The sequence below is a fragment of the Sorex araneus genome, chromosome 4, assembly GCF_027595985.1.
Source record: "Sorex araneus isolate mSorAra2 chromosome 4, mSorAra2.pri, whole genome shotgun sequence".
Taxonomy (NCBI): domain Eukaryota; kingdom Metazoa; phylum Chordata; class Mammalia; order Eulipotyphla; family Soricidae; genus Sorex; species Sorex araneus.
The window spans coordinates 162,258,626-162,285,730 of NC_073305.1; the positions used below are offsets into that span (position 1 = coordinate 162,258,626).

At 34.8% G+C, this 27,105-nt stretch overlaps 1 protein-coding gene across 1 annotated transcript in view; it reads left to right on the forward strand.

Annotated features, from left to right (window-relative positions):
* Positions 1–372: 372 nt before the first annotated feature.
* The window catches only part of PDE7B (phosphodiesterase 7B), a 339,167-nt gene continuing 312,434 nt past the window's right edge, over positions 373–27,105 (forward strand). The window contains exon 1 of the mRNA XM_004609012.3: positions 373–766. Within this exon, the coding sequence (XP_004609069.1) occupies positions 746–766 (21 nt within the window). The 5' untranslated portion in view covers positions 373–745. The remainder of the gene's footprint in view (positions 767–27,105) is intronic.

Consider the following 27,105-nt stretch of genomic DNA (forward strand, 5'->3'; position numbering starts at 1 on the left):
AAAACCTTGCTGTTTTTATGTAGCCTAGGGATTTAGGGGTCGCTTTTGTTTGTTTTTATTTGGGGGATCTACCGAACTACACTGCATTTTACATTAAAACGTTTTCATTGCTGAATCTAGAAAACATTTCTTGGGTTGTCCTGTGAGAGGGGTGCCCAGGCTAACCACAGGCACACACACACATTCTTCCCATAGTACAGTTCTTTAAAATTAATAGCACATGCAGAGGAAAAACTAAACCCTTTGACGTCACTCTTGAAATGAGGAAACATAAACAGAAAAAAATGCTCCACTCCAGTAAGCTGCCAGAGTTGAAGCCGATTGGTCTCTGCTTTTCCTTGCCTGTGGCAACTGACAGCACCTCCCAGCCTTGCGGGCCGGCTGCCTGCTCCCCGCAGCCAGTCGGTGGGTCTGGGCACTGCAGCACGCTGGGCTCCGTCCCAGCACTTGTCTGGGAGAAAGTGGTGTCCTCACCCAGAGGGATTCTCTTTCTAACCTCCCTTTTCTTTTTCGATCTCTCTGTGTGCGTTTGTTTCTTGTGGTGGTGGTTTTTTTTTTCCCCCTATCTTTTCCCCTTTCTTTTCCTTTCCTTTTTTTTTTCTTTTCTTTTTATTTTTTTCCACTTAATTATATCCCTAATCCTGGATGAAGTTGCTGGATTCTGCAGCACAAGTCTTCATGAACAAGCAGCACCGCTTAGAGATTTCCCGGCATTCAAAGGTCACAGAACTGCCACTATGGTTAAATGTCTTGTTTAATGGTTGAGGTGAGTAGAACCCATTTCAGAGCAAGTTGATTTTGTTTTCTTGAGAGAACTGAATCACAGAAACATTGCAAAAAAATTATTTTAAATGAACATATATACGTACATCTACTTAATATTATATATGTAACTATATATATATATATATATATGGGGAGATCTGATTGTTACTACAGCAACCAGCTTTTGAATTTCCTTCCTTTTTCTCAGCGAACTGACTAAACATATCACTTAGCCTGAATTTTAACCATTTGAGGGCAATAAGGTTTTGTACCAAATCCTAAACAGCCAGAGAGACTCTGAACATTCTCATTACACTCTGAGCCTCCTGCGAGGAGAGTGTGTGTGTGTGTGTGTGTGTGTGTGTGTGTGTGTGTGTGTGGTTGTGGTTGTTCTTAATGGATGCAATATTTCTTCCCCAGAATCTTAGAGTTGGGTTGTTTTTATTTCTGGTGACAGGATAGGAAAATATTGATTAAAAAATTATTAAGGGATGCAGGCTAGGAGAAAATGAGAATCACTTTTTTCCCTAGAGTTTGTCAGGTTTCTTGAGAGTAAGCGTCAGGATGAAATTAGTTGAGAGAAAGCAAAATATTGTTAATGAGATTGAAGGTAGCAAACCCTATAGGAGGTAGGTGAGGCAGACATGAAAATTCTTTAGGAATGTGCACTTTATCATTTCTTGATTTTTTTCACAAAAGTCCTGCTTTAGATGTCACCCAGGTGAGGTAAGCATCAAGTTTCTTGGCCAACGACTTAGATATTGTTATTGATTAAGAATAATTAAAAAACTTCTTTATTGGCACTGCAAATTTGCTAATTATCTTTCCCTACAATAGCTGAATGCCAGTGAGCTATTTAATTAGAGACTTACGTGATTAAGCCTGGGGATTAATTAACCGTCCAGAGGTTCTTTCTGTTCTTCAAAATTCAGCTCTTTAGAGTGAACATCTTTGCACCAGAAGGCGAGTGTATGAATTCATGTACAGTAAACACACTAAATGCTTTACTAGGAGAATAATTTAAACACAAAACTAATGTTGTTTCAATAGTCTGGTATTATTATGTATACAGGGAGACCCCATTAAAAAAAACCATGCCTATCTAAGGAGTCAAATTTGTGAAACAAATTAAGTAATCTATGGCTCAATTGGATTTCCTTATGACCCTTCTAAAGTTATGCAATATAGCAAGTAAGGCAGGATTATTTTCAACTATTACTATGTTTGAGTTTTCCTTCCTTGATTCTTCTGAAGGTTTCTAATCATAACATTGATAACAATTTTTTTTATATATTCAACCATGTAAGTGGTGATATTAGTAGTGTAACAAACATACTGTGTACTTCAAAGGGTTAACAAAATTAACTGCTTAAGAATGTGATGTACCGAGTTAGGAAACTGCAAAAATATTAGCTCCGAAATACAGAGGATGTGCTGTGAATGGACAATTGCTTTTCTGCAGCTTCTAGTGGGAAAACAAGGACTTTGTGTGTTTCAAATGCCTAACTGCAGCTCCTCCATTTCCTCTGCTTTATCTTTTATTACTGGCTGGTGAAACAAAGACGGGTGTCAGTAGTTACTTCTTGATTGACATTTTCTTTAACAAAATGAAGTAGCTTTTTGTTTCAAGTGGAACCTCAAAGTTAACTAGTTGTAACTCTAAAACCTATACTCTCTTTATGCGAGAAACTTTTTACCTGCCACTGCAAATTGTTCAGAGTGTTCTGACTCAGTTGAACAACATGAAACAAAATCAGTGTGCTGACTATAAGTCAGTGAATTAGTTGGGAGAAACTTGTTTTTGAATCAAATTACTTAGGGCAAGGATGGAAAAACCCAAAATGTGTCACAGACACATAGGGAAAATAATTTCAAGTGTACATCCTTTGCACAGTATTTAGGACAAAGCTAGTCATTGTTGATTCTCAATTAATGAGAGTTAAAATGTTTGCCAAAAACTTAGTACCTTTCATATATTATAAATTATTTTCAAATATTGAGTTTTTCAACTCTTTGTAAAAATGTTAGTTCAGCCTAAAATATATGGTTGAAATTAACCATCAGTGGTGCAGAAGAGAGTGTTACAATCACTGACTTATGTTATTTTCAAAGGACATCTAACTGATGTAAAAGTAAAATAACCAAGTTTCCTCAAAGTGGGAACAAATCACCTAAAAAATGCCTCTGCCTAGTAATTAATCTTCCGAAGTCTAATTTGTTGTTAACCAGAACCAAATCACAGGGGAAGCTGTTTGTTGATTCACAGAACATAGTTTTGGAAGGAATTTATTAGGTGGTAAACTAATCCCAAGCAAGACTAAAAGGGATTCATTATATTAAAGAGAACTGTCAAAATTAAAAATCAAATCAGACTTGAGAACATCTAAACTTGAAAGCTACCAGGTATTCTATGTGGTTCAACTTACATTGAATTACTGAGGGTAACTTATTGGGAGAAATACATAACTTATTAGGCAACCCTATATTTTACAGAAATACTTATACAAAGACCCTCCCTTATTAATTCAGTCAAATAGCCCAAATAAGTCTATAGACAAGTAGGAAGAGAACTTCTAGGAGACACATGTAGCTGAAGGAGAATTTGGAAGTTTGCATTTGGAAATTTTCCCACACCAAGTAATCAGACTCTCTCTAGATATCTGCACCTCTCCAAGGTTTCATCTCCATTTCTCCTCAGAGCCTCCTGATAGGCATCCTTATCATACTTCGGAGACCAGTTCCATTATTCACTCCAAAATAGGTTTGCCCACCTTGACTCATGAAATGAGACCCCCTTAGTATACTAGTAATCTATGAGATGATTGATATGGACGAAGGTATATAGCGCTCCATAGTGAATATTTACTTTGCTAGATATTTGACTACAGAGAGTGAAATGCATCAAGGTCCAGATCATTTGTACTTTTCCCAAGATTCATTTTGATATCAAAGCAATTTAGTTTCTACAAGAGCAATAGACCAAGACAGGGAGGCAATTTCATTCAGGAGCTAACCAGTTGTGTGGTTTGAGTCACTGGCTTGCTCTAGATCTGTTTCTTCATCTGTCTAGTGGGATTCTTCCTAATAACTATTTTTAGATAAACATTTCATAGAATTCTGAATTTGGAGTTTTTTAGAATAAGGTTCTCAGGAGATTGGGAGACCTCTCCTTAAGACTTCTCAGCTAATGAGAGCCACAGTGCAAGGCCAGGGCCTGAGGGTGCAGTGCTGCTCCATTCCTCTGGTGCTGGGTATTACTTAGGGCATAATGTGACAGTTTTAGGATGAATGAACCTCCAGAGTTATACTCCGTGTTCTTCTGTGTCTCCAGAGATGACTTGGTGATGGTCTCAGGACCATTTGCAGTTGGGAATCAAACCAAGGTCTGCCACATACAAGGCATACACCTTAACACCTGTACTCTCTCTAGGGCCTCTGAATTCAATTTAAAAATATAGATATATGCACGTATATATTTTATAAATGTGGCAGTGTCAAATGTTTATTCAGAAAATACTGCTATGTGCTTTCAACATGTCAAGGACTGTGTGTGTTGAAGTGGTGTGAATTAAGATAGATAAGAATTATCCACACCTTTGGAAATCTTGAATTCTCACTGAAGCTATAAGCAACTATGGAGAAATGGAGGAAAAAAGGAGAGTTTGGGAGGCAGACAGTGATAAAAAAATGAAACATAAAAAGTGACTTTGTGCAAATTGAAACTTTAGGGGAAAAGTTTTATTTCTGCCTATATTTATTTTATTATACTAATCTTTGATGTGATCAGTTGAAGATATTGGCATTCTTCTGAAATAATGTACTCATAATGGTATTCTTAAAACTTCCTCAGGTGTTTATTAAGCAATTATTCAGGCCAGGATGGGGCATGAAATCATGGCATGACCTTTGCTCTCTATCATCAACCCCCTTTGAGTCTAGAAAGTAGAAATCCTTCAGGAATTTTGACTGAAGCAGCCCCAGATGGCAGCTAACATTCAGTGCTAGTAGGGCAGGTTCATCAGCTGTGATCAACTTGAACTTAGGTGTCATGGGAACGGTCTCGGTGTCAGAAAGCCTCAAACGGTAGGTGTCATGGGAACGGTCTCGGTGTCAGAAAGCCTAAAACAGTGGATCACAGATGACTTGTATGAATAAAAGCAAATTTCTTAAAATTTGGAGACCTATGTTTCCTCATCTGAAATCAGTTGGTCAAAATTTTTTAGGATATCATTTTCTTTTCCCAATCCTATGGCTTACCCTGACACCTCTAATATTCACATTTGTAAATTTATTTTTATTCTTCATTCTCTTCCATCTTTTACTTCAGTACATCTCTGTAATATTTGTCTTTATCATTTGCTTAAAGTTATATAAGTTAACCTCTAGAATATACTCACTTGAAAAGGAAAACAAAAGTAAACAAGCTGTGGCTTTGGGGAACTTTTTTCCCAAGAAGGACCTTTGCCCCATTTCTCTCTAAACAGATTTATGTAATACACCATGACCCTCCCACTCCTTGTGACAACAAACTGACATGCCATAAATTCCTTATGTCTATAGACATTAATGCTACAAGCATCTTTTCTTTATATCTTATCTTTTCACCCTTTCCTCTCTGTGCATTGCTATTGTGATGATTAGGGATCAGTTGCGTTTAGTTGCAGTGTTCGCCTTTGTGTTTACCAGGGGTCACACTACTTCTGTCTCGCTGCCTGAGCATGTTCTATGACGCACATCCACTGTGTCCCCAGATCTGCACTCCCGACTGAAGTGCTCATGCATCTTTAGTTTCACCATTCACAATGGGTTCATGTCTTTGTTGTGGGGATTGTGCACACCTGACTATGTGCCAGGAATTGCACACATTCTTTTGCGATGCTAGAGGGTCTCTGACCTCCAGAATTACTTCAATGGAATAAAGCACAGGTAGGAATGGAATAAAGCACAGGCATCCAGTATTGAACTGGCAGGCTCACACCCACAAGACAGGTACAGTTGGCCTTTGAATCACACCACAAGCCCAACAAGTGTCATGTCTTAAGTGAGAATCCCAGATTTTCAATATCATTTCCCTTAGTGATTCTTTCACTCAAATTATGGTTACATAGAGAATAACTGAAAACATATTGGTAGTTAAGTTGAAGGAATCATCAGACAGGAAAGAATGGTATCTTAGTTGTATCTGCTCCAAGACTTTGTCCAAACAGTTGCTGTTTCATTCCAAGTGGTGGAATTTGGGTATTCAGTTACTCTAATTCAGGCACTGGTGGGACATATCTGGATATGAGGTTTTCTGCTAACATTTCCTCTGACTTAAATGGATAGTTAATATCTCCAACATTATATAATAGGGAGGTGGGCTTGTGGTTGATTTTTTTTTAATTTTATTGAATCACTGTGAGATAGTTACATGCTTTCATGTTTGGTTTACAATCACACAATGATCAAACACCCATCCCTCCACCAGTGCACATTCCCCACCACCAAAATCCCCAGTATACCCCCTTTCCCATCCTCCCCCTGCCTCCATGGCAGACAATATTCCCCATAAAAAACACAGTAGAAGTGACATCTGTATCTATATGTTCATTGCAGCACTGTTCACAATAGCCAAAATCTGGAAACTACCCAAGTGCCTTAGGACAGATGACTGGTTAAAGAAACTTTGGTACATCTACATAATGGAACGCTATACAGCTGTTAGGAGAGATGAAGTCATGAACTTTGCTTATAAATGTCCCTTTCCTCTGTCTCAGATAGGATTGAATTAACATATAAATGATATTTTAGAGACCTAACAATTTAAATTTTTTACGGTGTTTATACATTTGTTTTCATGAAGTAGTTCACAATAGTTCATTACAGATAATATTCAAATACCCACCCAACAATTTTAACTTTCTTGATTGAAATTAAATACATAAGAAATAAGTGGAATATATATGATGTTTTATATGAATATATTTTATACATCTATATGTTGTTAGGTACAGATGTCATTTCTACTGTGCTTTTTTGCATCCTCAGGAAATATTCCCAGAAGTGGTATTGCGGGGTCATATGGAAGCTCAATTTCTAGTTTTGAAGGACTGTCCATGTTGTTTTCCAGAACGGCTGGACCAGTTGGCATTTCCACCAATAGTGAAGGAGCATCCCTTTTCCCCACATCCACGCCAGCAATGGTTGCTTTTGTTCTTTTGAATATGGGCCAGTCTCTGTGGTGTGAGATGATATCTCATTGTTGTTTTGATTTGCATCTCCTCCCTGATGACTAGCAATGTGGAGCATCTTTTCATGTGCCTTTTGGCCATTTGTATTTCTTTTTTGAGGAAACTTCTGTTCATTTCTTCTCCCCATTTTTTGATGAGGTTGGAGGTTTTTTCTTTTACAATTCTACTAGTGTCTTGATATCCTGGATATCAATCCCTTGTCAGATGGGTATTGGGTAAATATTCTTTCCCATTCTGTGAGCTCTTTCTGTATTTTGGTCACGGTTTCTTTTGAAATGCAGAAGCTTCTTAGTTTGAATTAGGTCCATTTGTTATGTTTGCTTCCACTTGTATGGTCAGTGCTGTTTCATCCTTTAAGATGCTTTTAGCTTCAATGTCATGGACAGTTCTGCCTACATTTTCTTCTATGTACCTTATAGACTCAAGTCTGATATTGAGGTCTTTAATCCACTTTGATAACCTATACATAACCTGATACAAAACACATAGAAATCTATAAATCAATGCATAATTCTTAATTTGCTGCAATAGAGATATGCTGATAAAATGGAAAAAATTAAGATTGGTGTGAGATTTTGATGGTTTTCTTTTTTAAAATTTGAAATAACAATTTTTAGTTTGTAGTTTGTAGTAGTTGAATATTTTGCATAAAGTTTTTTATTAAAAGTTCTGCTCAGATTTTCTAATACTTTTTGTTTTGCATTAACATAATTAACATATAAATTAGAAATTCTACACAATGAAAAATAATCATTGCTGTCCCACTACTTCAAACACACAAAAAAGAATTATATTCAATTATAATTTATAGATAAACTAAATATTGCAAAGGACATTGGGAAGTCTTTGACTCTAAATATACTATTCTTTTCCTTAAGGTTGGAGGTGAGATCCAGAACTAGTTTGGTCAGAAGGGTGTTTCTGTGGATTCAAGTATAGATATAAAGGAGTTAACAAATTCCTGAATTATTAGAACTTTCATATTTAAATATAAATATGATCAGTGTTTTACATAATAGTGTACCATTGTGAATCCTATTCTAAGAATATGCCAAATTATGCTAATTTTTCAGTTATTAAAAATCAAAATAATTGTAGCTTACCACCAGGTGAGTTGCAATATATGACAGTAGAATACTATATAGATATTTAAAATAGATCTACATGCACAAATCTGCTATAGTTTTCAAATTGTGTTAAGTGGGTTAAAATGAGCCATATTTATTTTCATATAAATTCATGCACACAGTCTTACATGCTTATAGAACGTTTCTAGAAATTAACACAAAGAAGCTAATAATGGGTGCCTCTAAGAGGAAAACTTTGAGTAGGGATGGTAATAAGTCTGGATTTTCCTATATATACTTTAGAATCTTTGACCTCCTAGTGATTGATAGCATTTATACTCGAAAAATTGCATGTATTCTTATATGATATTTAAAACAGAAACATTTGAAAGTAAAAGAAGGCAGTGTAGTATTTGGTGATTAAATTCTTTGAGTATCATCCTCTTTGAATTCTTTTATTTTTGTCCGGTACGCTTTTTCATATCAGAGTGCACTATATAACCTGAAAGTCCTTTGGATGAGGAGATATAGATTCCATCACTCCTGATTGAGCCAGCCTGAGTCAAGCTCCAGAATGAGCCCCTGTTTTCTCACGTACAAGTCTAGAGACTTAGAGAGCTTAGAGTTGCATTAATCTTTCCTATGTGTCTAACAGTTTTATGGCTGACTGTATATTCAATTATTTGAGATCTTTCCCTATAAATGAACAGTCAAAATTTTTACCAGTTTAAACATTTAAGTAAAATTTCCATTTTAGATATGTCAGTCTGTTTGAATTTTTCAAGTTAATTGAATATGCAAAAATTCTATCCCTCCAAGTAGTGTTTAGGGAAATACACATCATAGCTAGACTTTTAATATAAAAATGTGCTATAATAAAACTTATTTTAAAAACAGTAGAAAGTACTATTTGCATTAAGATGTATAGTTTTTTGCAGTGATTCAGATAACTTGATTTTAATATGATTTATAAATTTTTGGTTTTACAGAAGAAAAAATAAAAGACTTTCATTTCCCTTTCTCATTATGCCACTTGCCAGCTGTGTCCAGTCAGATGAAAGAGCATAGTTATTCACAAAAGTGTAAAATATTTCTCATAAAAGGAGAAGCTGCAGTATACAGAGGTCTAAAGAATGCCTTGATTTAGAAAAGGTCATGAAACTTAAGAAAAAAGTTGTTTTCTAATTAATAGTAATATAATAAATTTCCATATCTCCTAAGTCAAAGTATCTTTGCTTTTTAATTAAATGATAAAAATTTCTGTTCCATGTTTGGTTATATTGACAGAATGTTAGCATTTTCTATTTTGATTGCTTAGTAATTTTTACTTTCTATATTTCAAAACCTAGAAAAATAAAACAAAAATAAAATAAAACAGATAAGCGTTGTGAACAAACAGAACTAATATTCTAAACCGTTCCCTAAAAATCTCCAACATATTTTTAAGTCTACTAAAGATAATTATCTTAAACAGAAAAAGGATAAACACACTTTTATTGAACACTTTGTCCCCAAGAGCTTATGTGTGAGTATTTAAGATAGAGAGTGCACAAGGTCCTTCTCAAACTTAAAATAAAAATGTTAGGAGATTTTGTCTATATTCTGAAGGCAAAAAGAATGTAAATTGGAGGAGACCATAGTTCATTTAAAACATATTGCTCACATCACTTATTTTAAATGTCTCCTTGAATGTAAATCTAAAAAATAAAATGAATTTAATGCATTTATTAAATTAAATGAGAATAACAATTTTTAGAATTCAATTTTTGTTTTGCATGCAGAGAAGAAAGGAGAAGCAAGGAGGAAAAACAAGGATTGAACTTTTTACAAGAGCACTAAATTTGTGTTTTAAAGCCCCAGTTTAAGTTTCAGATGCTAATCTTAATAAGAATAATACTTTTGGCAGGTTATTCAGCCTTTTGATTTCCAAAGCTCTAAATGTAAATTTGAAGTGAGGTACTTTGGGGTTCTTAAATTTCTAGGATTTGCTTGCTGTGCAGATAGATTGCTTTTATATGCTATTCATCACTTAGTTCACAGCACAAATGTCAAATCACTTCATTCTCCAAATATTCCCATTAGAAAAAGATCAATTATGTCCATTTTAAAGCAAGAGAAATTGATATTCAGAGAAACTACAGCTTAACAGAGTTATTATTAAGCCCAGCTTTTTAATCACAGCTTTTAGTTGCTTTTATTTAAGCACACTGTGTTTAAAATTCATCTTTAATGATTCTAAATATGAGAATTTTTTGTTATGTTTCATAGTATAAAAATGTTTTGAAATGTTAAAGCAGGCTACTTAATGTATATTGTTATGGAAACTACACTATAGAAAACAACTTACTTAGTTATATTTACTTATTTTACTAAAGCACCATAACTTAAAACATTATTCATGACTGAGTTTCAGGAATAGAATGTTTATTCGTTCCAACACCACTCTTATCACTGGTGTCCACTTCCCTCTACCAATGTCTCCAGTTTGCCTCTCAACCCCTAGTCTGCTTCTATGACAGGCACATTTTTTTAAGCATTCTGCTTTAATGCACTCACAATGGATGAATCTGACATCTTAACTGCAGTAATTTTGCTCTAAGAGGCAGAGTATTGGGAACAATTGAGATATGCCACATTTCATGTGGTTCATTTGTTAGTGCTATAATCATGAGCAAAGTACTCCATCTGTCTGTATGTCATTCTAATTATAAAATGAAGGTATATATGTCATCTACCTCTAAGATTGTTAAGAAGATTTAAGGAGGTAGTTTGATTTCATTGGCACTTTTTTTTTGGTGGTGGGGGAGGTGATTATTTAGAATAGTCTAAACACCATGTGTATCAGCTGGTGCTATTTTCTGTCTTTTGTAACTTTATTTAAATAGTGTCATTTACAAAGTTGTCATAATATAGTTCCTTTGGACATTCAATGTCCCAAAACCAATCCCACCACCAGTGTGACCTTCCCTCCACGACGGTCCCCAGTTTTAAACCCACCCCACCCCACCCTCTCCAATCCTGTCCCCTTAGCATACACAAAGCATTTTATGTTGCATGTTATAACAAATTGGCTAATGTAATTATCAAAAAAACATTTCAGTAAAAGAAACTTGGTGAAGTTATTTTGTCTCACAATGGAGTTATTAAAAACATTGTCTGAGGGGTTACTAGGCTATTTGTTGCTAGTTGAGTTTTCTGCTGTCACTGTCACCTGTCATCCCGTTGCTCATCGATTTGTTCGAGCGGGCACCAGTAACATCTCTCATTGAGAGACTTATTGTTACTGTTTTTGGCATATCCAATACGCACGGGTAGCTTGCCAGGCTTTGCCGCACGGGCTCGATACTCTCGGTAGCTTGCCGGGCTCTCTGAGAGGGGCCAAGGAATTGAACTAGGGTCGGCCTCGTGAAAGGCCAGCGCCCAACCTCTGTGCTATCGCTCCAGCCACGAGTTTTCTGCTATCGGTTTTATTTATTGAGTTTTGCTGACTTCTATGCTATGTTCCCATCTAATTTGTTATGGTCCTCCTGGGCTGTCAGTGCTGTGGAATCTGTAGGTGTCCTGTGGCCACATATGCTGCTCTGCACTCCAAGAACTCCAGGATCTGTGTAACTGGGATAATTCTTGCTCTGCCTCACTCCTGAGGCAGCCCCAGAGTTTTCAGACCCCCCAAAATGGTGTACCTGTGAGTTTCGGTGGCTTGACTTGCATCTCTTCTGAGATTAGTCATGAAGCTGTAAAGTTAGGCCATTGTTTACATGGCAGCAGCTGTGGGGTGTAGGTGTGGCTTACGGGGTTGGAAGGAGGCTGTCTGATCCACCTCGGATAAGATTTCAGAGTTTTCAGCCTGAAAACCAGTATACCTGGGATTTTTGTCAAATTGGCATCTCTGCAGAGATTATTTGTAAAGCAGTAAAGTTGGACCATTTGCACGGTGGTGGCCGTGGAGTGTGGGTGCTGCTGCCAGGGCTTTGGCAGAACAGGCACTAAGGGCGCCCCAGAGTTTTCAGCCCAAAGACTGGTATTCCTTTGAGTTTCAACAGCTTGGCTTGAATATTTCCCCAAGATTAGTCATGAAGCTGTCATGGTACTATTTTCTTACAAGTTATAAAAATTAACTATTTTGTGTACAGTGCTTTGGGTACTTTGTGTGTGTGTGTAAAACAAATCTTTTCTTCCATTGATAAAATCTATTCATTAATGTTATCTTGGGGTTCTTGATTCTCTATATTACCATATAAATTTTAAAATAAATTTATGAGTGCCAGAGAGATGATACAGCAGATATGGTGCTTGCCTTGCAAACTTCCTGATACCCTATCTGGTCCACTGAGCCCAACATGAATGTTCTGTAAGTGCAGAGCCAACAGTGAGCTCTGAATATGGCCAGATGTGATCCAGACCCCCAAAATAAATAGATAAATGACTTACTAAATCAAATAAAATAAGTTTCTGAATTACCCCTTAAAAAACACAATACCAGTGGATGAATATATCAACTTGGGAAATTACCATTATTTTCTGAATCTTACAATTCATGAATATAGTGTACTCCTTTTTCTACTTAGGTCTTTGTTATTAATCTTAATGTTTCCTAGCTTAATTTGTGATTATTGTGTACAAACATTAGATATATTGTTAATAACATAGTATTCAGATGATTTTCTAATTATATTCTCTTCAGTTTCAACCTCTTTTTTGGCTGGGGCGATAGCACAGTGGGTAGGGCATTTGCCTTGCACACAGCCGACAGGGGTTTGATTCTTCCGCCCCTCTCAGAGAGCTCAGCAAGCTACCGAGAGTATCCCGCCCACACGGCAGAGCCTAGCAAGCTACCCGTGGTGTATTCAATATGCCAAAAACAGTTAACAATGGAGATGTTACTGGTGCCCACTCGAGCAAATCAATGTACAACGAGGACAGTGCTACAGTGCTACAGTTCAACCTATTTTAATTGAGACATAGAAGAACAATGAACTTTTAAGTAGCAGTGCTGTCAGCAAATTTTGTTCAATCCACTTACGAGTTTTAAAACTTTGCTTCTTGATCCATTTGATATTTATGTAGGCATCATGCTACTCAAGAATATTGGTATACAGAGGGCTCAAGAAATAGCACAGGGAGTAAGGCTCTTGCCTTGCACATGGGTTCAATCTTGGCATCCCAGATGGTTCCCCAATCCCACTAGTAGTTATATCTGGGCATAGAGCTGAAGTATGCCCTGAGCACAACCAGGTATGGCTCCAAAACTAAAAAAAGAAATAGAAAGGAAAGAAAGAAAGAAAGAAAGAAAGAAAGAAAGAAAGAAAGAAAGAAAGAAAGAAAGAAAGAAAGAAAGAAAGAAAGAAAGAAAGAAAGAAAGAAAGAAAGAAAGAAAGAGAAAAGAGAGAAAGAAAGAAAGAGAGAAAGAAAGAAAGAAAGAGAAAAGAGAGAAAGAAAGAAAGAGAGAAAGAAAGAAAGAAAGAAAGAAAGAAAGAAAGAAAGAAAGAAAGAAAGAAAGAAAGAAAGAAAGAAAGAAAAAGAAAAGAGAGAGAGAAAGAAAGAAAGAAAGAAAGAAAGAAAGAAAGAAAGAAAGAAAGAAAGAAAGAAAGAAAGAAAGAAAGAAAGAAAGAAAGAAAGAAAGAAAAAGGGATATTGGTAGATCCTTTTTTCAGCAGTGATTGTTTTTAGTCTTATTATTCTGGCTAGTACTTCCATTAAATTGTTGGAAAGGTAATGTGGGTAACATTGCATTGTTTATAATCGTATAGAGAAAGCTTTTGATATTTTGCCATTTAGTATGTTTTTTATCTTATTATGAATATTGTATTCCTACTTTGCTAATAGTTTTTATTGTGAATAAATATTCGATGTATCAAATATTTTTGCTGATATTTGCCATGTGAGCTTTCTCCATTATTTTATTGCAGTGGTGATTGATTTTAGAATGTCAAACTTGAAAATCTGGAATAATCTCACTTGTTCATGATATGTGTACCTTATTATAAAAATTCCTCATTAGTTTGTTTCAGAATAATTTCAATAATTTTAGAAATTCTGTTGGTAAAAGTGTTTAGCCTAATAATTCTTTCTAGTAATGATAAGCAATGTCCAGTTATTAGAAAATATTAACTAGTTAGGAAAGAGGCTAGGAAATATTAGTCTTTTAGAATTTATAGAAACTTATTCTGTTTTTTCCTGTGTTATTTTTACACATAGATTTTATAGCAATACATTTTCCTAATAGTTTAGCTGTACACTATAAGATTTAAGATTTAGTATTTACATTATCATTTATTTCAAAATAATTCTAACTTTAATTTCTTCGTGGACTCATAAATTAGTTAGAAATGCAATTATTAGAAAAAATAATGTTGCAGTTTATCTACTTACCTTTGTTGGGAAAGTGGTCCCCATTAGAGCTTGTGGCCCAGGCCATTCCTACTTAGATCACACTTAGTCCAACTGTGTGGCTGATGGATTTTTGGTGCTCAACCCAGTGATGTGGTCATCAAATCATTTAGTGGTTCTGGGAATTGAGTTTTAACAAATCAGGAAATCAGGTAAGGCATTTGTTCCAATCTTTTGAACTATCTCCCTGATTCCCCTAATTATCTCCTGCCTATTATTTCCTAATATAATTCTACTGAGGTCATAAAATATACTAAATAATTTAGATCTTTCAGACATATTGAAGTCTGTATGTACGATCTGAAGTACAGTCAAATATTGTGTAACTATTTTTACCTTTAACTAAATACATATTCTTAACCTGTTAGCTACAGTGTTCCATACATGACTTTTAGAAATGCGTTAATAATGCATTTCAAATCTTCTGTATATTTATTTTTAGTAAGAGGTATAAGTGTGACTTTGTCGATTTTCCTGTTCTGCGATATTTTATTTCAGACGTTGTGCTGTCCATGTAAAATAGCAATTTTAATGGAAAAAATAGAATAGCAGCATTCTACATATTTTAAATAACTTTTATACTCTGCCACTGAACCATGTCTTTACAGTGGGAGTGATTTTTAGTTTGAGGGAGCATAAAATATCTTAACACAATTTAATGGTCAAGGGTATAAAAAAAGACTAACATCAAATAGGCATACAGTAAATATGGGATTCATATTTCTTGGGGGACTGATGTCATTAGGATAAAAATATGAAAAAGATCCCTATGGAGATGAAATAAAAATATTTTAAAAAATACAGAAGTGTAGGACTAGTATATGTTCTTGGTGAGATAAGTGAAACTTTTATGATAATAGAAGATACCATTTTCTCCATCATTAGTTCTTATGCCTTGACTAATACTAAAATCTGCACAATCAATTTTTCATTAGTTTACATAGCATAACATTTCTCATTCTGTTTTTCTTTTAGTACATGTTTATGCTTTAACTATATTTCTTTACAAATAATAAATAAGTAATTTGTAATCATTCCATTTGAATACAGTAGTCCTTTCAATGACAATTGCAGTCTTTTTTATATTTAATATAATGGCAATAAATTTGCATTTAAAAGAGTTTCCATACTATAAATGCGTCCTATTTTGTTTTGCTAGTTTTATTATAATGTTTAATTTGTTCATTTTTTCAGTTTTACTTCTCATATCCTTGATTATATTATAAATGTTATCTTAAAGTCTCTGGACTGGAGCGATAACGCAGCAGGTAGGGCGCTTGCCTTGCACTCGGCCAACCCGGGTTTGATTCTTCTGCCCCTCTCGGAGAGCCCAGCAAGCTACTGAGAGTATCTTGCCTGTATGGCAGGGCCTGGCAAGCTACCGGTGATGTATTCGAAATGCCAAAAACAGTGAAAAATCTCACCATGAAGACATTACTGGTGCCCGCTTGAACAAATTGATGAGCAACAAGATGACAGTGACAGTGATCTTAAAGTCTCTAATAGTTTTATTTATATTTTGTGTGTTTATAACTATTGAGTGCTAGAGTTCTTGGCTGGATAAAATTGTCCTTTTTGTTTCTAACAAGTTAGCAGTGGCATTTACTAAAACCTTATTCTCCAAATCTGATTTGTAATGAATAAATATAAATGAAGTGCGTAAGATAGTAGTTGGCTTATAGAAAGTAAAGTAAAAATTATCCTTACTTCTCTTTCAATGTTTTCTTTAAGGAATATAAAAGGAGAATAAGGGTCAAGTAAAAATAAAAATATACATGCCATTCAAACTCTACTAGATAACAAAGTAAATTCTTAAATATGTTTTACTATCTTTTTCTTTATTATAAATACGTTTTAAAATAGAAATTTCTGTTTATCAAAATTATGTGTATTAAAATTATATGTTGGTTTACCTGCTATATTAAGGCCATTATAACTTATATATTAAGCCTTTTACCATTATGTAATTAAAAAATATAATTACAGGGTGCCAAGGACACAGTTCAAGCTCATGCCTAGCATGTGTGACACCAAGAGATTAATCCAGCAATCTGAGTCCCTAGAACTACACCAGTGGCCCCGGTGACCTCTTGGTACTACTGGACTGATCATCGACCTAAGTCACTGTGCCAAACATCATCAGGGTTGACTCCTAACCCCTGCTAAGTATCACTGTATCACTGTCATCCCATTGCTCTTCGATTTGCTCGAGTGGGCACCAGTAACATCACTATTGTGAGACTTATTGTTACTGTTTTTGGTATATTGAATACGCCTCGAGTAGCTTGCCAGGCTCTGCCATGCAAGCGAGACACTCTCGGTAGCTTGTCAAGCTCTCCGAGAGGGACGGAGCAATTGAACCTGAGTCGGCCATGTACAAGGCCAATGCCCTACTGCTATGCTATCGCTCTAGCCCATATATATATATATAATATATATTATCATCATCATCATCATCATCCCATTGATCGTCGAATTTCTCGAGTGGTCTCAGTAACATCTCCATTCGTCCAAGCCCTGAGATTTTAGAAACCTCTCTCTACTCGTCCTTCCAATGATGCCATACTGGAGGCTCTTTCAAGGTCAGAGGAATGAGACCCAGCTTGTTTTATATTATATATATATGTATATATATATATATATATATATATATATATATATAAAATCCTGCCCATTTTGTCAATTTTTTTTTTAGTGCTCAGAAGACCAGATGTCCCATTGATAATTCTTAGCCAAACAGGCCAGCAGTTAAAGGCAAGGTACCAAACATAAGGTGTTTCCTGGGCCCTGTGGTGCCAGGGATACCAGGCCACACCAACAGCCTACAGTGCTCAGGAGCCTCTAAGGCAGGACTGCAGAGGCAATGCCCAGAAGACCAAGTAGGGCCAGGAATTGAGTCTGGATCAGGCTCATGCTAGGCACTATATGGGAACAATTGGAACTGTTCCCATTCCATTAATAACACATACTCTATTAAATAATAAGTCACTACATTTAGAGACAAGGTTTATTTACTCAGTCATCAGGTGTCATGAAGGACTAATGTGATATAGAGTCTGGAAATAGAAACATGGAAAAAGCAAGGTCTGTAAAGCAGTTGCATCCCAATGAGAAAAGACTCAGAGACAAGTCTATGTAAAGTCATAGACAAATTGATACAGTGATTATTTCTTGCTATGAAGAAAATAACACAGAGTAATGAGATGCAGGTTTCTGAAGTAAAGATGTGATCATATAACCAGGAGATTAAAGGAGTCTTCTCTATGTCTTAAATAACGAGGAAGAGTGGTCCAGGAAGAAGGAATGGCAAGAGCAAAGTCCTGATAAAGGAGAAATTGTCATTATTTGTGTTTTTTCAAAAAAGTCTGGTACTGATGGAGAAAAATAAGACAATAGGAGGGAAGAAGGGAAGTGGGTAAGTAGGTCGCACCCTAGCCTCATGAACTTTCTCAGGAGATGGGTTGAATTTTTTTCTACTCTCAGTAAATTGAAAGCCACTGAAATAAATAGACAGGGAAGAAATACTGGCTGATTTATGCTTTAAATTTGTGCTTGGGCACCTGTATAGAATGGATCATGCAGCCTAGAGCACAGAAGCCGTCGTGGGCTATCATAGACCAGAGAGGTAAGGGTAATTTGAATCAAAGCAGTAAAGTGGAATAAAGATAAGTTCGTGTGTGAGTATCTGACAGTGTAATGGATAGGACTGGATGGATGGTGGACTGATTATGGAAAGGATAGCAACGCATTGTAATTATGATCCCAGAACCTTCATCTGAGTTCCTTGGGTTCATATTCTTGGCTTAACCTACTTACAATACTGTACCCTTTGACAAATAATTTGTTCAAGGATAGTGATATTCAGTTACCTTCAAAGATTTCTTTATTGATTCACTGTGTATCACATACTTTTTAAATTTTGAATATGTTCAGTAGTAGAGTAAATGTATATAATTCATATATGTACATGTCATTTTAAACATTAATTTGAAAATAATTGATTTCTATATTTTGGCATATGTCACTGCTGGTACTATTTACTCACTGGGACAACTTAGAGTGGCTGGCAGTGGAAGAGGGCATGAAGCAAGCAGTTAGGAGTTCTGCTTAGGACACAGTTAGTTTGAGATGCCTGATAGTGAAATACACAAATTCCCGTGTTGAAAGGGGAGATTCGACCTGAACCTAGAGTTATCAATGCATGTACTATTTAAAGCCTTGCTTAAAATGAGATCACCTTGGAAGACAATGTCCAAAGGAAGAGGGTGGGGGACTAAATCTTCCACCAGCACCCAGAGGAGGAGTCAGGAAATGATTCAAAGGCATACACATGGTTTTTACATGGCACTGCCTATATTACTGGAGCTTCGCCAGAGTTCATTTTTCAGAAAAATTTGTTGACATAAAAGCTTCTTAGACATTCCTAGTGGTGAGGAGCTGAGACTTTGAGTTAGGGCCCTGATGACAGGAATTTTCTATAAGTACTTAGGAATACTGTGATATGAATATGCTGTTACATATTTACCCTGAGATGTTTTAGCACAACCATACTTACTTGTGAAAACTAGTGAGAGTTTAGTTGTTTAAAACTGTTGTTATTATATAGTTTTCTTCACATGAAAGTATAGGTATCTCCAATTTAAAAGACACAATACAAAGACTTCTACAGAGATGGGCACTCTGCTGTTTTCAGAGCTGACTCCTGACTCATCTCAGGGATTACTCCTGGCAATGCTCAAGGGACCATATGGTGCCAGGGATTGAACTAGGGTCAGTTGCATGCAAGACAATACAGGTATCCCCTGTACTACATATCCAGCCCAAGACTTTGTTTTAGTAGAGAATCAAGGATTTGGAGAAGAATGATATCATAGAAAGTATACAGTCTAAGCAACTTCATATCCAGGAAGCCCCCAATGCCTATGTAACTTGCAAAGGTGTAAAATACAAGTATGATGAATATGTACATCCCAGTGACAAGGAACAGGCTTATGAAATGTGGGTTTCTACTTCATAATAAGAATATATTTGGGGGGGAGCTGGAGCAATAGCACAGCGGGCAGGGCATTTGTCTTGCATGTGGCCGACCCGGGTTCGATTCCCAGCATCTCATAGGGTCCCCTGAGCACCGCCAGGAGTAATTCCTGAGTGCATGAGCCAAGAGTAACCCCTGTGCATCGCCAGGTGTGACCCAAAAAGCAAAAAATAACAAACAAATAAACAAACAAAAAAAAAGAATACATTTTTTTCTCTTCTTATTTAGGGTTAGTAAAGCAAAAAGATTTACCTATTTACCTAATGGAGAGGGTCGTATCTCTACAGAATAGGGCCTCCTGCGGCCATGGTCACTTACATATAGGTAGTCCGTGATTGTAGAAAACATAGGTATATAAGTTGAGAACACATATCCTGGGGTAAAAAAAGGAAAATTCAAAGCACATTCTTACCTGTGACATCACCTATTCTATGATCCCCTAGAAGTTGATCAATTTACATAAAATTTAAATTGGCTTAAATTTCTCACCATTGTAAGAATGCATTCATTATATATATGTTTATATATGTATATGTGTATGTGTGTGATATGTCCATACAAACATATGCATATGAGTCACAGTTATCTTTTGAAGAATGTTAGGGACATCAACACCCCGTGCAATGTAAAACATCTGCATATCATTTTTGATTCCCCACCTAACTTAATTACCAGTAGTCTTCAGTTGATTCAAAGCCTTATTGATAAGATTAATAGTTTGTTAGTATGTGTTTTTATTTACATTGTTATATATGTTGTATACTAAAATAAAGAAATTGTTATTTTTTTAAATCATGAGAGTTGTAGAGATAGTATAGGGGTTAAAGGGCTTGCAATTTATTTTTTTTCATATGCCTACTATCCATATGTCTATTTTTAAATTTTTTTATTAGAGAATCACTGTGATGTACAGTTACAAACTTAGGAACTTTTGTCTTTGTATTTCACTCATACGGTGATCGTTTACCCATCCCTCCACTAGTGCTCATTCACCTCCACCAATGATCCCAGTATCCCTCTCACCACCCCACCCCACCCTGCCTCTGTGGCAGGGCATTCTCTTTTGTTCTCTCTCTTTTTGGGTGTTGTAGTTTGCAATAGAGGTTTTGAGTGGCCTTCATGTTCGGTCTATAGTCTACTTTCAGTTCGCATCTTCCAACCTGAATGGGTCCTCCCAACATCCTCTACTTGATGTTCCCTTCTCTATCTGAGCTGCCTTTTCCTTCAGTGTGTGAGGCCAGTTTCCAAGCTGTGGGGCAGACCTCCTGGTCCTTATCTCCACAACTCTTGGGTGTTAGTCTCCCACTCTATTATTTTATATTCCATAGACGAGTGCAATCTTTCTATGTCTGTCTCTCTCTTTCTGACTCATTTCGCTTAACATGATACTTTCCATGTTGATTCACTTATATGCAAATTTCATGACTTCATCTTTTCTAACAGCTGCATAGTATTCCATTGTGTAGACATATCAAAGTTTCTCTAACCAGTCATCTGTTTTTGGGCACTCGGATTTTTTTCCAGATTTTGGCTATTGTAAACAGTACTACAATGAACATACAAATGCATATGTCATTTCTACTATACCTTTTTGAAGGCCACTTTAAAACACTGACACAGCCTGACACTGCAGATGGTCCCACAAAATACCACTAATCATGATCCCCACACACAACTAGGTGTGACTCAAAATGTTGTTTTAAAAGGAAAATTATAAAGAAGAAAAGATACACGTATAGTATTGTACAGTGCTTATCCAGACTCTAATCTTATGTCATATGTTTACAAGAAAAATCCAACTACTAGCAAGCCCAATACTTTGAGACTTCTATTGTTCAAAGGAAAATATATGAAGGTAAAAATATATTTGTGTGTGACAAGATGGAAAACTCTAGCTAGCTATTAATTATTATTCATAATTATTATATTTTATAGTTCCATACCATTTCTCTGGTTCTGATTTTAACTAATGATATTTAGGAAAATATAAATGACATGATTTTAATAATTTGGGCCAATAGAAAGAAATTAAATTTGAAAAAAAGAAAATAACTTAAATAATACAGTTAATACTTTTCATAATAACATTGTGTTAAGTCACCTCATTAGCAATTTCACTTTTCCTAATATGATCAGTGCGTTGTCAAAAATGATCTAACACCAACTCCCTCCTTTTTCCAAGAAAATTTTTGCTAAATTTAAAATTGCATTATAGTATTATAAAAATCTTTAAAATATTTGCTTATTATTATAGTTTAAATAGCATGATTATAATAATGTTAACATTTATGGTTTTGGTAATTACGATTACCATATCACACCACCACCAAAGTGCCTAACACCCCTCCCCCACCACTCTCTTCCTGTTACTTTCAATCTCTCCTGTTCCTCCCCACTCTTTCCCCCACTGCTTGGAAGTCTGAGATGAAGGACCAGGAACTGGTTATTGCTTGATACTGTTTATTTCCTTGTTTTCTATCTCTCTATACTTCAACTCTCTGAAGGACTTGAGTTCTTACAGAGATTTTCTTTTCCTTAGCTTATGTTATATAAACACAATCGATAACATCCTTATATAATTTGCCTCTAGAAAGCAATCTAGACGCTAATTATGAATAATTTTATCACTGCTTTGTGTCCTAAACCAGGATAAATTCCTATTGGAGATTTTATAATCTTATCAATGACTTCCTAATGAGGATCTTACTCCTGCAGTATCGAACACATTACACAAATCCCGCTCTTGTCTCTTTAATACTTTTAAGTTCACATAAGATATAATCAAACAATAATCAGACTAAAAACAAATATGCCATAATATTTGTATGTCTTTTCTGACAAATAATCTGTTAAGTGTTAGTCAATATTTAAAAGTGGTTAGAAATCACAGATTTCCTTTTTATTATTTATGTTCCTTTGCTTCAAGATAACACAAGGAAGAAAACTCAAGTTTGTGGTTCCTCCCTACCTAACAAAGCCTCAGAAAGAAAATCTATTTTTAAAGTATGTTAAGTCTTGCTAAGGACTACCAAGAACAGTTTAACCATATCAACTGAAGTCTCCCACAATAGTTTCACTTGTAATATCACTCCTCTGCCTTTGTCAACTTTTCAATTAGTTAATACATTAATAACTGCATTCAGTGGGCAAGTGATCTTTGGAAATAGAACCTAAACCTTTACACATGACTACAGAGAAGGAGTTGAGTCTGAACCATGTGGATCCATACTCAGGAAAAGGATGTTCTAGGGAGAAGGTACGACAAGAGCAAGAGCAAAGAACAGAGGTGGGAGTGGGCGTGAACTGTGGAGCCTCTCTATTAGCTTTTATTTCTACCTTATTAATTTCTATCTTTAATCTAAAAACTTCTACTGACTTGACTTCCTCTAGTGTTTAATTTTAATCTCTCTTATCCCTTTCTAATTTGTCTATTCCAAACAATTTAACTTATCTTCAGGTGTCTTTATTATTATTATTATTATTATTTTGGGTTTGTTTTGGGCATCAAATCCACCTGGACAGCATTTGTAGGACCATATGGGATGCCAAGGATGGAACCCACACAGGCTCTATGCAAGACAAGTGCCCTACACGCTGAATACTATCTCTCCAGTTCTCAACTTTAAGTTTCTTTTTGACTGAACATAATTTTAGAAATGAGTTTTATTCATTGTGGTCCATTTCTAAACATTCGGCAATCTTTATGATTTTTCTTCTTCAGTAATTATTTAGGACTTGCTATTTAAAACGTATAATGTGAGGTGGAAAAGAAATTGTTTTCTTTTAGTATTAAACTCCGAATTGATGCATTGTATTGAGGTAATACACTTAGGAGAATTAATCCTTAGATATTTTGAGACTGATAGTCACTAATTTCTGTCAGATTAAAAAAAAGCCACGTGAGGAGGATGATATATTTTCTGAAATTGTTGCAATCAAAGTTTATATAAAGTCATCAGATCAGGTTTAACTGCTTTAAAATTATTTAGTGATTTCCTGTTTATTTTACTGTTGGAGCAGTGACTGCAAAAAGAAAATTAAAATTTCCTATTATGGATTTACAATTTTTTTCTGTAATTCTACCAACTTTTACTTGACACACTTTGAGGCTTTCTTCGTATATAAAAGCTAATTCACAATGACTTTCTACTTCTTTGATTTTGCTACCACGTCTATTTCATTTATTATTAAAATGTTCAGAATATTAAAGCCTGCTATTACAGTTTTCTTTGGATTACTGTTTTTCTGATATTCCTTTCTTCATCTTCTTACTTTCAACATTTCTGCAAGTGTTGATTTTTTGGCATGTCCTTTTAAGATACTGTTAAGCTGTTTTTTGGTTTTCAATTCCATTGGAGACTCATCAGTTCAAAATCCATATGCACATTAAAATTTATTTATTCAGTTTCAACTTTCAGTTTCTATTTGTCATGCTTTTTTGCTGCTTTTATGTTACTTTTTTCCCGCTTTCTAGCAACAGTATCGTTTCAAAATTTAGTTTCTTTTTTATCTTGGTTATCAGTCATTTTCATTTTTTATGGTATTGGTGATTATCCTCACACTTTAAATATAAGAGTTAATATTTGTATATATGCATATATGTTAATATGTGCTTAATACTCCAAACTTCCAAATAACATAAGGAACCTTATTGGATTTAAATCAGATTAAGTTTGACCATAAATTTGTTAGTTGTGTCTATCTTTGAACTGTAACTTATTTTTAATGCTGAACTATATTATCTTTTGAAATATTTATTGTAAATATTTCTGTAATCTTATCAATAGTTTCTGGTATTGCGGTGCATTGCTTCTTGCCTCTTATTTTTTCTTTTTAGATTCACATTCCCTCGTTGAGGGTCTTTAAAATTAAATACTTTCAAGACTAAAATATTTTCAAGACCAGCTCTTCCTAATCAATGGTTTAACAGGATGCTGAATTCTCTAGGCATCAGGCTTTTTCTCTCAGCACTCTAAGGATACTATTAATTTGTACTTTAATCTCCTTACTGATAAACTCTGAGTCTGTTTGTTGTTGATTTGTGATGAGGTGATTTTTTTGGTTGCTTTTAAGGTTTTCTCTCAGTGTCTGTCTAGGTCCTCTGCAAAGCAGAAGCTGAAACTAAATTAGAAATAAAAAAGATCTCTTTAGGGAAAAGGTCTGTGAAGGAAAAATAGGCAACAGCAGGAGAGAGTCAACAGGGAAAAGCTTCAATCCCAAATGCAGACCTGGCACTGCAAAGGGAGAGGGAATGGAGAAGGGTTTCTATATGGAGAGGTGTAAGGGGCTGAGGCATCCAAATTACTTTCTAGAAGAGTTTGCATTGGGCAGCAGTACAAGGTATCTCTGGTCATTCCAGCATTAGTTAAGAGCCAGCTGGGGAGAGATCTGTCTATACTGGAACATTCTGGAATTTTCTGGAGGTGTAGAGGCAGGAGGCGGTCAGTTCACCATACTTTCTGCTGTGGCAACAGTCTTTCATGTTCTGCACATTCAATGGCATGCCCAGATTTGCTTAGATTTGGTCTACTTTATAATATACGATTTCCTCTGTACTATGCTTTATATGTTAGTCAAACCCAGTAAAAATTTCAGCCATCCATTGCTTAAAATTTGCATCTACTACCTCGCCTCACTTTCTTGGACACCTATTGCATACATATAGGCTAGGCAGTGTCATTCCAGTGTTCGTACCCACTGTGTGCTTTCCATCATATATCATGTCTTTGCTGCACTAAGCTTCATTGCCAACAATTCTCTTAGATTTTTTTTCTAGTTTAGTATTCTTCTGACCTGTCTAAAATGACTTTAATTCATATTTGAGCTTTCATTTTCAATCACTTTATTTCTCATTTCGAAAAGATATATTTTAGTATCAGGAATGGATCATTTCCATGTCAGAAATCTGTCTCCTCCCAGTAACTTTGGGTTTTAATAATAAAAAATTTTACTTCCACTAATGTTTATCTCCCTTGTTTTGCGAATTTCTTCAACATTCTATTAACATGTTCTAATTTTCCTGTTTATGGACTTTTGATGACTAACTTTTTAAAATTGTTTAACTTACTCAGAGATTTACTTTTTCCCAATTAAATATATTGTCTTTTCTTTCAAATAGTTTCTTAAGGATTCTGTCATCCTAAAACCAATTAATGCAGTCATTTCAGATTTTTAGATTCCCATACGATTTAGATTCCTATACAGTTCTGATGCCCAGTTCAGGTCCCAGATGTTTTAATATACATTTCTCTTTAAAAATTAGATTGTATTAAAATGTATCACAGCTTTCTTTTACAAATAAATGTATTTCTAATGTATATAAATATGCTTAAAATATTCTTAATATTATCATACATGTAGGTTTACCTTATGCTTTAAAATTTATTTCACCAAACTCTTACAAATAAATATTTATTTATAGGTTATCACAAATATGAAGAATTTAATAAAAATTATTGTGCTCAATATATTCTTATTTTATGCTGGCATATCCCTGGAACATTTTTTACTACTAGAATGTATGAGTCAAAATTTCTGGTATGTTTAAATTACAAAGGGGATCACTAAATCAACTGAATTTTTTTTTTTTACCATTTTTCATTCTCACACTGAGGATATCCTATGCTAACAAAAAATGTATGCAAATCATTTGATGTTTTGATTATCTGATAAAAAATTTATAAGATACTTAGTTTTATTTTTTATTATTGAATGCATTTTATATGCTTTAAATAAGTGATATATGACTTTTTCCAATTCATTTAAAATGTTTAATTTATAAAATTAGCTTTTATATAAACACTATTCCTTTGTCATTTATCTCAAATATAGTTCTTAAGTTCATATTTCATATTTTGAATTTGTTTATTGTGATATGCTACCCATGTAAATTTTTATGTAACCAATTTTATTCACTTTTACTTTGTGGTTTCTCATTTTCATATCATGCTATTTAAAAACCTTTAATTATTAATTATAAAAGGAATTTAAGCAGTTATTTAATGCCTACTATGAAATAGGTATACCATGACATGGGTTAAAAGAGACAAAGATGAATAAGAAGCCTTTCATTTCTTCAAAAGTATCATATTAAATATAAAATATTTTGTTCTGAAAAAGGAATGAAGTAAATAGAACTTTTCCCTCTACAAATAAACAAGGGAACAGATAACAATTCTCCAAACTTGTGTATTTGTTTTAAAGAAAAATTCACCTAGTCAAAACATCAACATGCATAGTAAATAATAATATTTAGAATTGATCAGCAAGAAAACAAGGCCTAGAACTCAAGGTCTGTTTACATATTGATACTGTAAGATGTCAAACAGTGTTTCTTCTTTCTAAGAAGAGCCAAATTCTGTAGGATCTATTTTTCCAAAGTGATTTTTTTTAAGGGAACTTTCAAAAGATTTTACTGACTCTTCTCAGAAGCATTTTTGGGCACATACTGTAGTGACCAGATTTTGGTGAATTTTGATGCAAGAGAATACCATTAAAACACAATTATTTTCTTTAAAAATATATGGACAGAGAGGAAAAATATGCATAAATAAAGCGAAGAATAATTTGAAGGAAAATAATGTGGAACAGATGCTATGTATATATACATATACCAAAA